General features: G+C 38.6%; 1 protein-coding gene across 2 annotated transcripts; it reads left to right on the forward strand.

Moving 5' to 3' along the window:
* LOC127628958 (immunoglobulin superfamily member 21-like) lies at positions 1-15815 on the forward strand. Of its 2 annotated transcripts, none has more exons than XM_052105953.1 (10): positions 1-336; positions 3423-3535; positions 4834-4955; positions 5082-5200; positions 6794-6909; positions 7066-7546; positions 11776-11876; positions 12374-12566; positions 14936-14974; positions 15069-15815. In XM_052105953.1, the coding sequence occupies exons 1-10, from the start codon at positions 279-281 to the stop codon at positions 15143-15145; spliced, it is 1419 nt and encodes a 472-aa protein (XP_051961913.1). In that variant the 5' UTR covers positions 1-278; the 3' UTR covers positions 15146-15815. The 2 variants fall into 2 exon arrangements, with proteins under 2 accessions (XP_051961913.1, XP_051961914.1); XM_052105954.1 differs by lacking the exon at positions 1-336 and adding an exon at positions 2637-2730.
* Positions 15816-16950: the final 1135 nt, after the last annotated feature.

The following is a 16950-nucleotide window of genomic DNA, read 5'->3' on the forward strand; positions in this document are numbered from 1 at the left end:
AGAGTTAATGTTAGCGCGCACTCGAGGGAGGTAGCTCGCGCGCACACGAGAAAGAATGAATTCATTCAGATCTGTTGCTTTGATAATCTCCGACAGAACCCACAGCGATGCTGCTGCTGCTTCTCCGCCGTTAGAAGAACACGATGAGAAATTACCGAGAAAATTGCGACGAGTTCCCCAATATATCTGCTTTGTACGCAGGATGATACAATAATATTATAATGGAATGCTGACATTCTCGCGCATTTGACAGATATTAAAATTAGAAAATAAAAGAGATGAGTATATTCACTTTATCTTTGCTCCTGTGTGCTGATCTCCTGGATTTCGTTATTGGTAAGTTTTACTTTAATTTCTGTTTGTAGTCATGTATATTAGCACTCTCAGGGACAGCAGTCTGAGCCAGTCACCTGTATGTAGATTAACAGCTTGTTACAGGACTGAGGATATGCGTAGAAAATAGCTTTAAATATGATGAATTGATTCATTAATGCATTTTCTGTAAGACAAGAGACACTTCATTTACCAACTGCACTAACACTTTACTGTAAATATATTTTTATGTACTTAACTTCATACTTTAAAGATTTTAGGATCCAGTCCAAACCACCTAAGTCTCATTTTCACCATTTGCTCCTGTCTGTATACATGCACATACCAGTCTTTCAATAAATGACACTATCCTGCATGTCCCTGTTCTATGCTTACTACCATCTGGAGTATTGGAATGCTGTACTGTAAATAGGTTGCATGGATTCTGGGTTGATATGTTTTGCCTCCTAAACTAAGTACAGTTGTCTAATGATTTTGATGGGTGGTTATTTTGAGGATGAAGCTTCAATCTGCACTCATAATTAAAGGACAATCATCGCAAAACAATAAAGCAACAATACAATATAGAGGAAACAAATGTATGATATTATGTAATGAACTGCATTTCATTGTGTTTGTGGGTGCCTAGATTTTTTTTAATCTATTCATGCATGAGAGAGAGAGAGTGAGAGAGAGAGAGAGAGAGAGAGAGTGCATGTGTTGGGCATAATTCAGCAATTACAGCCATCATACTCCTTCCTGTAGTAGTAATTCAATAATGCTGGATTTCATCATGTAATTTGTCACTTAATTTCAGTGGTCAGATCATATTAGAAGTACACAGGCATTGTGAAAGTTATTCTTTTTGCACTATTTCTTTATATAACATAAATGTGTTATACACCTTTTAAGTTTTTACCTTTATGATTTCAAAACTTTGCAACACAGACAACATCATATTCAAGTATTAGAGGACATATTTTATACAGAGTAAATACATCAGCATACCTGGACTTTAGTGGCGGAGCTAGGGGGTGCATTGGCCACCCCACTCGCCGATTGCTGTTTTAGTCAGTTTTTGGGTAATTTTTTTGGCACAATTTAGCTCTTTAGAGGTGAACTCATATCTGTACAAATGTACAAATTTAACGTGTGCACAAAAAGGTCACCAAACCTCTCCGTCCCGGGTGTCATTGTATTCACTCACCCCGCCCCCACAGTACGACGATATAAAAATGATGCCCGAACATTTCTGTGCCACAACAGACTGATCACTTGCCCCTGCCTGGCCACCCCTTTGAAAAACTCATGGCTCCACCCCTGCTTGACTTGGCTAAAGTTTGACATGAAAAAGTGACATCATTGTATTACACTGGGGTAAATTAAGCCATTATAAATATTATATATATGTTTGGGACAAAGGGCATTGCCCAATAGTCAGCATGTTTAACTGACGTTATCATGGTAGGAGTTACAATTTCTCAGGTAACTCCTTGGGAGGTTTCGCAATTGTTCAAATTATGCATCATGGCTTGATCTTTAACTTGATTCTTCATAGATACAGGGTTCCCACGGTCATGGAAAACCTGGAAATATCAAGAAATATTACAAATACGATTTCCAGGCTTGGAAAACATTTTAAAATTAATTAAACCTTAACTTAGTCTAGGAAAAGTCATGGAAATTTTTAAAGTGATTATACATTTTTAGTTTTTCTTGTCTCTAAAATACGTCATTGACTAGAAAATGCTCATTTTTTTGTGTAATCTGAAATAAGTGATTAAAAAAAAAATAGTAATAGTAAAAAGTAATCATGACTGACTGGAAAAATCATGGCAAAGTCATGGAAACTCATTTGTCAAAAAGTTTTGGAACCCTGTAGATAACACAAATGGTGGCCTTTCTTCTTAGCCCACACAACATTTTTTATTACAAAATAACCTTTGATATGCTTTCACCAGTGTGTGTTTACATAATCAGATACATCACAGAATACATCTAAGTGACCCAAATAATCCCAGCACATCACCTTTGAAATGCCTTTGAAACTCTCCCTGCCAAGTCTGTCATTTGGGGTCACAGGACATCCCACCGCCCTACACAGCATGTGGGGCTGCCTGCAGAATCACTTGGTTGATGGGGGAAAAAATGCCATGGATTAGGCAAAGAAGAAAAAAACAGAAAACATAATCCATTTGCTGACGTCACAATTAAAAAGCCAATACGGTGGAGCAGTGGGATTTTGTAGGTCAGTGAATTTGTGAGAGATTATAGGCCGATTGCCTCCCACACTGATGCATACTCGGTACATGGTGACAGTTTCAATGGAATTGCAGTGCTCAGCAAGACATGGATGCTGTCAGTTGTTGTTCTGAATACAGAGGGATTTGATTCAACGATGTTTCCCGTTAGATGCTGGTAAATTTTGAGTGACACATTTTTTACTAACATTTGAGTAAACTAATACCCTTCACTTTATTAGAACAAAGGAACAGCTCTGGCACCATTAATAAATGAAAGTCATGGAAGAGATGACATGTAGCTCTATCTTTTAGCATCAAACTACACAAAAAATCCATCCCTGTGACAGCCATTAAGTAATACTGTAACACGATGAAGAACATGCATGTGCAACATCTTTTCAAATGCACGATAACAGAAGGGTGTTCAATTTATAGTGTAGCACAATGTCACTGGTTTTACCCTGTTTTGTTTTGTTGTGTTTTGTTTGTGATGAGATTTAAACATTGTAAAAATTAGTTTGAAACTTAAAAGTTAATGAAACTTGCGAACTTTGACATTTTTTGGACTTCTCAATACATTCATTTAATTTGGTTTTTGCAAACATGCTTTTGATTTGAAATATTCACCACTTGGCAGAAGTACTCATCTGCTATACTTTCACTGTCATTGCAGTATGACTTTTTGGGGGAGGTTCGTATCGGGTTCTTCAAAGCAATCACTAACTGATGACTTAGAGTAATGTCTAATGAGCATAGTAATTTTGCCGGAGCTCAATGCTGGTAATTTGGAAGAGATTGTAAGGGAGGGCTGTACAATTTGTGTGTGCAATAAAGCATTCTGGAAGTGATTTTGCTCTTTTTTTCCAGGTTATTTAACAGTCACTATTGAACCTCTCCCTCCTGTGGTTATGGGGGACACAGTGACTTTGAAGTGCAATTTCAGGACTGATGGCAACCTTAGAGAGATAGTGTGGTTTCGGGTAAGTGGCCTCAGAGCTTTGCATCTTCGCATGTTGCACCTTTTATATCAGGATCCTGTGAATATAGATTGTTTGTTATCCGTATACTAGTTTTGTGTTGTCAAAGTTTTTCAGTTTTTTCTTTTTTTTTCTTTGTCAAACTGACGTGAGAACAGAAGCTGTCAAATATATGAAAATAAATTCAGGGTTAAGAGTGCATGGTTCAGTCATTTTAGGACTAGCTGTTTTTATCTTGTTGTCACACAGAGACATGAATATGCCAGGCCTGATGAGCCACCAGATACAACATTTAATTTAACACATTATCAGAATGCCAAACAATTTCCATAAAACCAATTTATGTCACATCATTTACAGTGTAATTTTATACATATGTTCATTTGATTACTTATTTGAGGAAATTATAAATGATCAGCTTTACTGCCCCTCTACAATAATTCATACAAAGGTTCCATACTAATATAATCAACCCCTCATGTCATAGACCGTTGGGTTTCAAATGGATTTGCTGAAGGACCAAGAGTTTGCATACATCAGATGGTGACCCAAAAGAGTACAGACATTTTTTATAGTAAAAAAGTAACAAATTGGTCCTTAAAATCAACTGTGAAATTTGATTAATTTTACCATTAACTGCATAAGACCAACAATATTCCCAACATTTTTAACATGATATAGAATCAAGGCCAGAAATGCCTCTCTAATGTATTGCTCTGTTCTTATGTTACCTAAAATTTGACATCTTCAATTCTATTTTATTCTATTCTATTCTAGGCCTATCATAAAGGTTTAAAATGCCCTTGAAAATATATGGGTAAAAATTGCTCCTTAATAGAAAGGTTTTCAGAAATGGATAATCAGTAGCAGAAGTGACATTTACAAGCCTAACACATGAAACAAATCCTGGGTCAAATATAGCATTTGTATTAGCCATATAACAAAGAGACAGGTGAATTTGTGCCAAAATACTGTTTGATTGGACTCTCCTCTCTGTTTAAAGTTGTTTAGCATTTTTATTTCGCTCTAACTGTGCCTAACTATGAAAAACTGTATCATCAGTAGTATTTTGTTATTTTTATTTAGCATTGTTTTCCCTACTATTCATGGCCCAATCAGAACAGACCTGCAACCTTTTTTGGGGTCACAACCCACCAGTTTAGAACCACTGCCATAGTTGGCAGTTAAGATATTTAAGGTGGTATACAGGGCACATTATCATAAAACATCATCATAATTGTATTAATTATTTCTTTCAACTCAGTTAAGTGAATGGTTGTATATTGTCATCGTTTTCGCAGGTGACGGAGGGTGGTACCTCAAAACAGAAAATATTTACCTATGATGCCATGTACAACACCAATTTTTCTCACATGGAGGATTTCCGCAGAAGAGAGGACCTTGTTTACCAGTCTACTGTCAGGTGATAGTTATATCCAGAGGAGTTCACCAGTATGGTGGATACTATCTGGCTTTTCTTGCGGCACACACCATGCTATTTTATGGCTGCTGTTACGTGTTTAGACAATTTGTTCCTCAATGTTCCCAGGCTTCCTGAGGTTCAAATGGAAGATGATGGACCTTATGAATGTCATGTGGGGATTTATGACAGGACATCTAGAGAGAAGGTGGTCCTGGCATCTGGGAGTATCACACTGAACGTCATGTGTAAGTTCAGGTTTTATATATACACTACGGGTCAAAAGTTTTGAAACACTTGACTGAAATGTTTCCTATGATCTTAAAAATCTTTTGATCTGAAGGTGTATGCTTAAATGTTTGAAATTAGTTTTGTAGACAGAAATATAATTGTGCCAACATATTAATTTATTTCATTATAAAACAAAAATTGAATAAAAAAAAATGTATGACTTGAACCAAATTATAAAGAAAATCAGACAATAAGTGCCCAAAATTGATGGGAAAAAAAAACATCTCAGGGTGATACCTCAAGAAGTTGGTTGAGAAAATGTCAAGAGTACATGTCTGCAAAACACAGTTTTGAATTATTTTGGATTTTGTTTAGTGACAATATAATTCCCATTGTTCCATTTTTGTTATTCCATAGTTTTGATGACTTTACTATTATTCTAAATTAAGAATGAGTGTTTCAAAACTTTTGACCAGTAGTGTATAAATAAACCATCACCCACAGATATTGCTGGAACTGGAACATAGTTGCATTAGTGCATAATGTCAATGACTGCCTTATATTTTAGCCTTTAAACCTCAATTATCTAAACAAAATTCCAGAGAGCGTTTCTGGAGCTCTTTTCGCTTGAGTTTCAAAGACGATCAAATGTAATAAGGAAAATAGGAAATTCACAGTTAACTACAAGAAGAAATCTGCTTACTGTAATTCAGTGGAAGTTTAGTTAAATAAGGATACGTTAAAGGTGGACAGGCCTACACAAATGTGGTCAAACAAGATCAAGTAAAAATGTCTAACTTATCCAGTGGTTAATACAATTTATAAAGGGGATTGTTTTGACAAAATTGATGAGTTGAGAGGTGTTCGAATACATTTTAAAGTTACTATAAATGCACACATGTGAACGTGCATACACCAAAACACAAAAAAATTGCGATGTTACTTGGCAAATGCAAACAGTTAGGATTATGATCTTGTATTACTTGGAAGAATTGTATAATAAATGTAACAATTTTTTGAACATTGGTGTCTTTTTTCATATTGCAGTTGATACCGCTTTATAAAAGTTTTGCATTGTGTCTAAGAACACCCCTAAACCTTGGTAAAATTACAGTAATGCAAAGCTTCTGCTTAATAGCTTACTGCTTTAAATCCTAACACATCCCTGGTAGGTTTTCGTTTTTTTGTCTGTACATGTACACACATGCCCATAAAAGTCTAAGAATAGTCAGGAGGGCATTGAGACAAATTCCCTCTACTCACACTGATGAATTAATCTAAAGGATGTTATATGCCATGATGTGTGAGTGAGATATAAGAGAGAGTTCACGTATTGGAATGACAACAGTAAGATTTCACAGGGATTACCCACTAAAAATAAACAACTTTGCCATAGTGAAATAGATCTTGCTTAACTAATGCACTTGTTTGCTTAAAAAGTGAAAGCTCACTATATGAGGATCCTTTGGACTGAGACACAAATGAGCCCTTGAGGGGAAGATAGTAATAATCACTGTGAATGTTGCGCTATCATCTCTCCATATCCCTTTGAAATGCTGCAGCAAAGCTATACATTTATAATGAGTTTTCATTGTCTTTGTTCTTCGTAGCTCCACCAAAATCTATATCTGTCATTGCTGCAAATCAGCCAGCTCGATTCAGTCGCTATGAGGCTCAAAACTTCACGCTTGTTTGCATTGTAACAGGAGGAAAACCTACCCCCATGGTTAGTATATTCAAAAACACAAGGCCTAATTTAAAACTCTAATAATTCTCTAATAGCAGACATGCACAAAGCAGAGGTTATATGAATTCAGATGAATGCCATTCATTTCGATACCTTAGTTACTGATTTTGTTTTCTGTGTTGTCTCCTAACTCAGGTGTACTTTAAGAGGGATGGAGAACTTATTGAAGTGCATGCTTCCACATCATCTGAAAAAGTAGAAAGCAGAGGCTTGCTGGCAGCCAAAGATAACCAGCCACTTATCAGCCGAGAACTGGACGAAACAAAAGTGCAGAAGTCCCTGTCTTTCCTGGGCCCTTACAGTGAACCGGTACGTCTGGATAAGGACAGGCCCCAGCGCAGCTACACATCTAGAGCCCCTGGTCAGGAGGAACCTAGCCCCACCACTGAAGTCATCCCAGAGACTGTTATCAGTAGAGAATTCCCCCGCTGGGTGCTCAGCTCGAGCCCATTGTACTTTTTCAACCAAACTCAGTCTGAACTTCATGATGGTACTATGGAGGTCCAAGCTCTGCTCACCTGGCATCTGAACCCACAACTGGACAATGAGGCTCTGTTCAGCTGTGAAGTCAAGCACCCTGCCCTTTCCATGCCCATGAAGGCAGAAGTTACACTCTGTGAGTGTCAGCTTAGATTCAGTTCTTGCTCATATATATTAAACGTATGACAGTTTATATGTAAATATTCAGTGGGGTATAAGTCAAATGTATGAGTCCACTTGACAAACTGCTTCTATTTAGCATTGTTTCTCATTTAATGCAGTTTTTTTTCATAACAAGTTACATCCCAACAGAAAATGCTAATAAAAACAAAAAGTAGTTATTTGTAAATTATATTCACCTTTTGTTATTGAAAATATACACTCATTTATATTCAGAGGATTACAACACGCTCCGGTTGGTACAGTCTATTGTTCCCCATTTGTCGCTCACTTCAACGTTGTGTCGAAGAAGCGACATTAGGGGTCTCTCTTGAGCGCTGAATATGCCTCTGATCTATGAAAAAATTAGGCAGACAGTATTTGCATCCCCTGCCCCAGACACGGGTATAAAAGCGGGCAAATACGTCGAGTTCATTCAGAAATCTTCTTCGGAGCCGATGGTCGTGTTGTAGTCAGCTGCGAGTTACACACCTGTTCCTGGTTTCCTCTGACGCTTGCCTGTTGGATTCGATGGCGCATTACAGCGGCTTTCTCCTTCTCTGCACGGCAGTGCAGTTTGACCCTGGGTGCTTCGACAGCACAAGAAACTTGTTATAAAAGTAACAGAAAGAGAAAGAGTTATAAAAGAGTAATTTCCTCTTTTAGAGCAAATACGCAGCTGGCGTTGAACGTCCTTTTCAGGACGCGTCTTTATAAAGATGCCCTTCTGCCCCTGCGTAGTTCCTGGATGCGGTAGAGTGCTCTCCGCTGCAGACGGCCACAGGCATTGTGTGTCTGGGTTGCGATCACACTGAGGCAGAGTTTGTGGATGGTTCATGTTCTCACTGCGATAGCATGACCATGGCAACGTTGCAGTCACGGCTTGCTTTCAACCGAAAGCACGCCACTCCAGCCGCCCCCTGCATTGCTCCTTCTTACCACGGGATTGAGGACAGTGCGGCTGGTGATGGAGGCGATCTGGAGATGGCAGCGGGTGCAGCTCCGCTGGTAATGCCCCCTCAGACCACCCACCCCCCGGGCACGCTCGTTGACTCCCGTCCGTGCTCGAGGCAACAGCGGCTCGCATCACGGCCAGTCTGCCTATCCTCTAGAGCTTGAGGTGGATGAGCTCGCCGCTGCATCGGAGAGTGCGGCATCTGATGCTGAGGACTCCCCTGGGCTACCGCCTTCGGGCCTGCATGCCCAGGCTGAGGCTGATGCGCAGATGTCCGATATGCTTGCCAGGGCCACCGCCAGCGTGGGGCTGGACTGGAACCCTCCGTCCTCCCCACAGCCATCGCGGATGGATGACTGGCTCCTGGGCGCTCAGCACCGCTCACAGCCGCAAAGCTATTCGCTCATCCCCTCTCACTACCGTCGACAGTGGAGTGGCCCACGGGTACACCTCAGGTGGATAGGGCTGTTGCACTTCACCTATGCCCCGAAAACCCTACCACCTAGCGGGGTCGCCCTGCACTCCCCTCCAAAGCCTGTAGAACAACATCGTCACTGACGGCCAAAGCCTACAGCGCCGCCGGACACGCCGCTTCCGCCCTGCATGCCATGGCCCTCCTACAAGTCCACCAGGCCAAGGTACTTAAAGATCTGCACGGGGGTAGCCCTGATCCTGACGTGTTGCAGGAACTGCGCTCAGCAACCGACCTCACCCATAGAGCAACGAAGGTCACAGCGCAGTCACTCGGGCAGGCGATGGCCACTCTCGTGGTCCAGGAACATCATTTGTGGCTGAACTTGGTCGAGATGTGTGAGGCCGGCAAAGTGCGCTTCCTCAACGCCCCGTCTCCCAGTTTGGCCTCTTCGGCGACGCCGTCGAGGACTTCACCCAGCAGTTCTCCGCGGTGAGGAAACAGACGGAGGCACTGAGGACACCAGTTTAAGTTAAGTAAGCTGAATTTTCACCCATTCATCCATTATGTAGGTCCTCCGCTACACAGTTGCATGGGACCTTCTTTGACGTATTTTGCACTTCATAATGCATCATCCATTCTCAATTGGAGACAGCTCAGGACTGCAGGCACTCGCACTCTGCTTTCTCAGCCATGCACTTGTAATCCAGGCATCATGTAGTATGGCGTTGTCATGCTAGAAAATAAAGGGACATCCCTGGAATAGAAGGCATCTGGATGGCATTATATGTTGCCCCAAAATATGTACACATCTTACTGCACACCCCAAAACCATGACAGAGACTGGCTTTTGGACGTGACACTGATAACATCTTGGATGGTCCTTTAAAAAAAAAAAAAAAAAAATCCTGCTTTCCATCTTAAAATGGACCGAGCCCAGAGAAGTCCGTAGCGCTTCTGGACAGTGTTGCTGTATGGCTTCTGCTTTGTGTAGTAAAGTTTAAACCTGCATCAATGTATGCAGTGGCAAATGGCACTGTTGACTGACAAAGGTTTACAAAGGAAAATGGTGATGTTCATACCTGCCAACACTCCCGTTTTTCCCGGGAGTCTCCCGTATTTCACAAAAGTGCAGAAGTCCCTGTCTTCTCCCGCCCCCTCCCGTTTTGTTATTTCTCCCGGGAAACTCCCGTAATTCATATATTCGTTATATGAATAATCACATCAATACACAGTGGTAAACACTCGACTCACTGTCCCAGCATTTTTGGAGTGAGCTGAAATCCTTGGTTTTTAGTGTATATAAAGAAAACACACACACACTCAAAAATATCTTTAAATTGTTGTTGTAGTGCTTTCAGTATAACACATGGTGAATAGAATTACAAATCAATCCTTTTTGTTTTTGTTTTTATTTTCCATACTGTCCCAACTTTTTCGGAATTGGTATAATACACACATTCACATTAATTTATTGTGATTAATTATACATGTATAAAAACTAATGCTTTAAAAAAAACATTTAATCATGCTCCCAGACCCGTATGTAAATTCCGTACTAAAAGTAATTTTTTTCCTACAATCAGAGCATTTTTGCTTGAAGTACATGTAATTTTGTGTTTTTACAAGCCACATCAACAGGGGCAGTCCGCGCACCTCATCAAACCTCAAAAGCAGCCCAGCCACAGAATGAAAGCCATGAGAACAGAACAAAACAGATTGACCAACTCCCGATTGGGTAACACTTTATAATATGGTTCCATTCATTAACATTAATTAATGCATTAGGTATCATGAACAAACAATGAACAATGTATTTATTCCAGCATTTATTAATCTTTGTTGGTATTAATAAAATTAGAATTGGTCATTGTTAGTTCATGTTAGTTCATAGTGCATTAACTAATGGTAACAAATATGACTTCTGATTAAAAATGCATTAGTATATGTTGATGTTAACATTAACCAAGATTAGTAAATGCTTTAAAAGTATTGTTTATCATTAGTTCATGTTAACTAATGTTGTTAACTAACGTTAACAAATGGAACCTGATTGTAAAGTGTTACCCTTGATTGCTGTTGACTGTTTAGGCTTGTGTAATGATATCGGAATAAAACAAACAATATATTGATTGTAAAGCCACTTTTTGTATTGTTTCATTAATGCTTTACTTGTCTGCCACAATAATCCAATGTATGTCCATCTCAATTATTATATTTATTGTATAAATATTACATTTATAATTATTTGGTTATTATATATTAGTTGTATTTAATTATCTTTATTTGGGGGCCTCTCTTAGCAAATATTTATATATACTATTATTTTGATTAATTAATCAGCATGTCACATAGTTATTTCAATTAAAATTCTTAATGGATTGACCTACAAATTATTTTATTGGCTTAACAATTTGAGTGAAAAGTTGCATTATATTTTTACAAGAATTTTAGTATTTCTTAGTATTTAGTATGTCATCCTTTTACTTTAATGCCATTACTCTCTTGAGCTGGCATGAACTCCACAAGTTTGTGCAAAACGTAATGATCCATGTTATCAAGCATGATTTGAGAATGTTTTAATGAGCATCTTGTGTTTCAATGGAAGCAAGGCATCATGGTCATTTTCACAAATTTGCTTATTTGATTATTGACCTAGAAATAGTGCATTATCTTAAATCTTTTTCTTTATTATTATTATGACATCATAACATTTCTTTGCTTTAGATTTTTCAAAATCTTCCATGCTTAAATACAATTTTGAATACCATATTTTTTAAAGTGAACTTGTCTCACACTCATATGACATAAATGACAACCCTTTCTCATTGTTTCCAAGCTGCTCCGAAAGGCCTAAAACTCTCTGTGACACCAAGCAAAGCGAAAGTGGGAGACACAGTCCGCTTCAAAGTGGAAGGATTCCAAGTGGGACCCAAAGCGGTACAATCATCAAAATCAATGTTGCTAAAATATGAAGGAGTGCAGTGACAGTGCACATATTTGCAGCTCCCCAGTAGCAGTGTTTCATGTTTTTGTATGAGTACAGTAACTCTAATTTGAATGCACGCCATGCTGTTTCGTGGTTTTTGCAAAGGTGTTTAACAATTATAATACACAGAGATATCTTTTAGAAATGTTGTTGAACAAAAATAATTACACTTCTTTTGATGTTTTAAGTGTTATTATTGAACCTTAAATGCCCTGGAGAGTTTCTTTTGAAGAGTGTTTAAAATTCACTTTGAGTATAAAATATGTGCAAATGAATACTGCCAATGGTGTTTAGAAAATGAATATAAAATATTAAGAAGAGGTCACCCTAGCAACTCATAATTATTTTAGATATATTTGTGATTTTAATATTTAATAAAATCATGTTATGATTGTCACTTGATATTTTTTAAGTGTTTGCATATTTTGGGTTTCTCTGCGTTTTACAGAATGAAGTGTTTCCAGAGCCTCTGTTCACATGGACACGTGTGGGAGGATCCCTGTTGGATGGTAGTGAGGAGAGATTTGGGAAAGTACTTGTTCTGGATAGAGTCCCATCTGAGCTCAACGGCTCAATGTACCGGTGCACAGTACAAAACCCTTTGGGAACAACCAACACACACACCCGCCTCATAGTGTTTGGTCAGTACCAGCATCTTCACAAGCAATTCCAGGTGGCTTGTAGATAACTCTCAGTTAGTGTTTGGTCTCTACCTAATCGCCTCAACCCACACACCTCATAGTCCTGGATCCATATCTGACGCTCATGTCACACAGGGTTTTGTCTGTACCTTGCACTCACAGTCCTAACGTCCACATTTCTCACTGTGTTTTGTTTGTAACCAATTATTAAAAGCTCTATATTGTTCAGTCAATACATTGCACTTACAGACATTACATAAAAATTCTGGAGCGCTTATAGTTTTTGGTCATTTTAAAGGAGTCATGACATGAGGAGTCAATTTTTCCTTGATCTTTTGTCATATAAGAGGTCATTGTAACATAAAAACATACTGTACATTTTAGAACTGAAAACTTCCTTCTCACAGCAAAAAGAGCATTTGTTAAAACCAAGCTGCCAAAACAACTCGTTTTCTACTTCATCCACATTGTGATGTCACACTTTGGTATATTGTACATTTGCATCTGACTACCTCCACAACAACACATCAATACCTACTTTACCTGATCACTTCCATAGACTTATAGCACTTTTCCACTGCATGTTACAGTTCGACTCAACTTGACTCTACTTGCTTTACTTTTCTGAGCTTGCTTTTCCACTGCTGTTGTAGTGCCGCTTCAACGTGGTTGGGATTATAGGCTGATCATCATAGTTGCGCCACCTCTATTGCCGTGACATCATCATAAACACGACACAAAACAATAAATAATAACACGACCGCTAGCTGTTAGCTACTAGATCATTGTGCTGTATAAAGTAGTTGTTGCATGGTGAGTTTACACAAGTGTAATGGTTAAATTTGCCTGGTTGTTTTAGAAGTAATATTTCCAGTAGCTGGTCAACTAAATAAAGTGAATCTTTCAAGCAGAGTCTAGAGTTAACGTAACAAAACATACCATCCTCCATCGTGGCTGCATCCAGGGCAATCTCCGTCTCATTGCTCACCGGTTTAGATAGCGTCCATTTGGTCGAACCACTTCCACTTTTCCTTGATGGTTCTGTAGTCACTTTTAAGTTTTTTAAACTTTTCCCTACACTGTACGGCCCGGTGTGCAGCCAACATTTGAGACACTTCTTGAAAGACTTCTTCGTTTTGCTCGTCGCTAACGAGAGGAACGTCTGCGCCTCATTTATTGACCACGGCGTGGTTTTGCGCACAGCCATTTCTTTTTACAATTCAAAATTTGCTTGAACAAATGATACTGCTATCGCTGTAGCTAACTTTAAAACTAGCGGGTTGATGTACCGTGTGGCAAAACCAGTGATGCTGGTAGTGACGATTCTCTCTGACCAATCAGTGATCTGCAGGGTTTTGACATCACATTTAGTATTGGCTTGGCTCGCTTGGAACCTCGACCGAGGTGATACTAAAAAAAGTACCTGGTACCAGGTACTATCCACAGTGGAAAACCCCCAAAAAGAGAGCAGAGTCAAGTTGTACCGTTCATTAGTGGCGAGCAGTGTCAGTCAAGAGCAGAGAGCCAATCACAAGAGTGGGTGTTTACTGTCAAGTCTTAAAGTCTTTTTACAGTCTATAGCTCATTTCTGTGTATTTATTGCCCGTGTATATATTGTCCTATGTATCTGTTGTTCTGTTCTGTGTATTTATAGTCCTGAACTCTGTTGTGTATTGCACTTTATGTAGTCTTGTGTACTGTTCTGTGTTGCACCATGGTCCTTGAGGAACGACATTTTGTTCCAATGTATATAAGCTATATAGAGGATTGACCATAAAAACCCACTTGACTCGACTTGACTAAAGGAAAAACAGCACCAAAACAGAGTTTCTCACAGAGGATCAGTAATTATATATTTTTTTAATATGAGAAAAACTTAATTAATATCATAAGTGATCCTCAAGTCAAGTCTTCATGTTAAAGGCATGTCATGACCCCTTTAAGAACAATATGCACATTAAATAACTTGTGATTGAAATGTAGAAAGCAACACATATACATTCAAATTTGTTACTGAATGGCTCTGTTTGGCTATGTTCTGCTCATGTTTATTAAATATAGGCTGCTGTATGTGAATATATCTACAGTAGTGGCCCAAAAAAGTATTTGGACACTTACGTCACACTTAAAAATGTAGGAACGTCTTTTTGCATTAAATAACAAAATATCAAATCAAGTGGCATTGTGTTTAAAGAAATATAGCTCAAACACACTGTTCAAAATTAAGATAAAAACGTGGACACTTTCTGGTTGTTAAACTTTGTGAAACATGTCCATAGTTAATGTGCTGCTATTTTTTTTTTATAAATGTGTCTTTTTTTTTTTTGTTGTGCAGTTTAATTTTGTATTCATTAAATCTATTTGAACAGAAAATCCAAGGATCAAGAAGAAGATTAAACATCTAAACCGTAAGCCCATTTCACACAAGATCACAGTATTTTATCAACAATGTCTTGCAATATTCTAGATAACCTCTCACAATGACTGTTCAATGATTTTCAGTTGCTGATTCTGGCAGAGCCATGCTCGGACCCTCACTGATGCTGCAGCTGTTGTCATTGACTCTGGATTTAACATGAGCACTACGGGATCCGCTTTCAATTATAACCCATGATACTCTTGTCAGCTTCTCTGCAATCTCTCTTGCTGTCCAGCAGCTATGTTATAATCCAGAACTGAGATTGCAGCAGAGAAATGTGTGCTCAGAATGAGAGTGCAACGCTCAAGCTACCCCGACCACCCTCATCATGTGACTACAGTTCAGTTCAGTTTGTTTCCCACCTGTTAGGACACCATACAGTGACAAATTCATGCTTTGCCTTCATCTTTTACATTGTATTTGTGCACAGCTGTGTTGCAGGAAAGGATTAGAGTGTGGTGGAATAGGTTGGCCCACATACAGATAATCCTGGACATACATTACAGATTTAATCATACTAAACAGCTTATTGTAATGTCATTTCATTAATGTTGTTCCTTAATATATTCAAGCGGTTGGGTGCAAAGTCGCTCACTGGCTTTCAGAGTTTAATCTGATATTGAAAGATCAAAATAAGCTTCACCTACTACATGTGACCTCTAGATGACAGTGTAGATCTTCAAATTAACACATATTAAACCCCCCTTTGATTGCTGTGCAATGAGATGTTCCTCAGTTATGTAATGCTTCTATAGCGAAATGTCATTATTTCTACAGTGAAAATGGACTGGCCAATGAACAAGGCGTGCTGCTGTATTTGAAACGGAACAATTAAAGACAAAATTTCGAAATTGCCTCCATTTTTTTTTTTTTTTTTTAATTCAAGTGAATTGTGACAAAATGTAACCAAACAGTGAAAGTTTACCAATGAAAAGTGGGAAAATTGGCGAACGTCGTTTCGTGGTCTACATCCTCATGAGTTATGTATCCATTTTGAATCCCTGTTTGTTTGATTATCAAATCGAAACGGAACATTCAATCTTTTTCAAAATAATTTTGCATGTTTTTGCCCACAACACCTAAATATGTTTGGAGAAACTGGATGACTGTTTTTCTAAATAAATTAACACCAGTAATTCCTCTTACAATTCTCATTTTGCTCATTAATGGGTCGTACAGGCATGGCGCTAATAAGGTTAGATGCAGCGCAACGAATACAACAGAGTTTATGTGTCTTGAGACGCGTTTTTAAAAGTTAAAGTTCTTAATTGACACAGGGGCCAATCAGACCAAACTCGTTCTTGCGCTAAAAGCTAGACGCACCTTATTCACGCAAGCGCCATCTTTGATTTTTAATGGGAGACAATGAGGCTGTGAGGGATAGACTTACAGTCTCATCAATGGTCTGCACTCAGTTTAAAATGTTTTTGGAAGATTCTGTTGACAACACATTGAAAAGGATATCTTTCTAAGAACAATGACTAGACAAAAATTACTGGGCAGAATAAAACTAATCCATAAGACTCTTTAGTGGTTAAAGCTATGTCTTCAGAAGCGACATTATAGGTCAGGGTGAGAAACAGATCAAGTCCTTTCTGGAGTCTTATGGATTAATGCTGCCTTTGTGATTTTTGGAGCTTCAACGTTCTGGTCACCATTCACTTGCATTGAATGGACCTACAAAGCTGAGATAGTCTTGTAAAACTTTTCGCTAGTGTTCTGTAGAAGAAAGCAACTCATACACATCTGGGATGTCATGAGGGTGACTAAACGATGAGATAATTTTTATTTATGGGTGACTAATTTAATAGATCTTGTGTGTTAAAATATAGTTCTGTAATAAAAGTCACAATTACCTTTTTTATTTTTGGGGGAGGTGGAGGCACATTGGATCTCGCCAAAGGCACCAGAACCAGTCCAGACAACATGAGTTGAGAAAAATCAGATGTGATCGTGGAGCGTTTT

This window comes from Xyrauchen texanus, chromosome 35 (genome assembly GCF_025860055.1).
Source record: "Xyrauchen texanus isolate HMW12.3.18 chromosome 35, RBS_HiC_50CHRs, whole genome shotgun sequence".
NCBI lineage: Eukaryota > Metazoa > Chordata > Actinopteri > Cypriniformes > Catostomidae > Xyrauchen > Xyrauchen texanus.

Coding starts and splice junctions, on each gene's coding strand:
- LOC127628958 (XM_052105953.1), top strand. CDS start 279: ATGAGTATATTCACTTTATCTTTGCTCCTGTGTGCTGATCTCCTGGAT. Junction 11,877..12,373: donor TCCAAGTGGGACCCAAAGCG/GTACAATCATCA, acceptor TGCGTTTTACAG/AATGAAGTGTTTCCAGAGCC. Junction 14,975..15,068: donor GAAGATTAAACATCTAAACC/GTAAGCCCATTT, acceptor AATGATTTTCAG/TTGCTGATTCTGGCAGAGCC.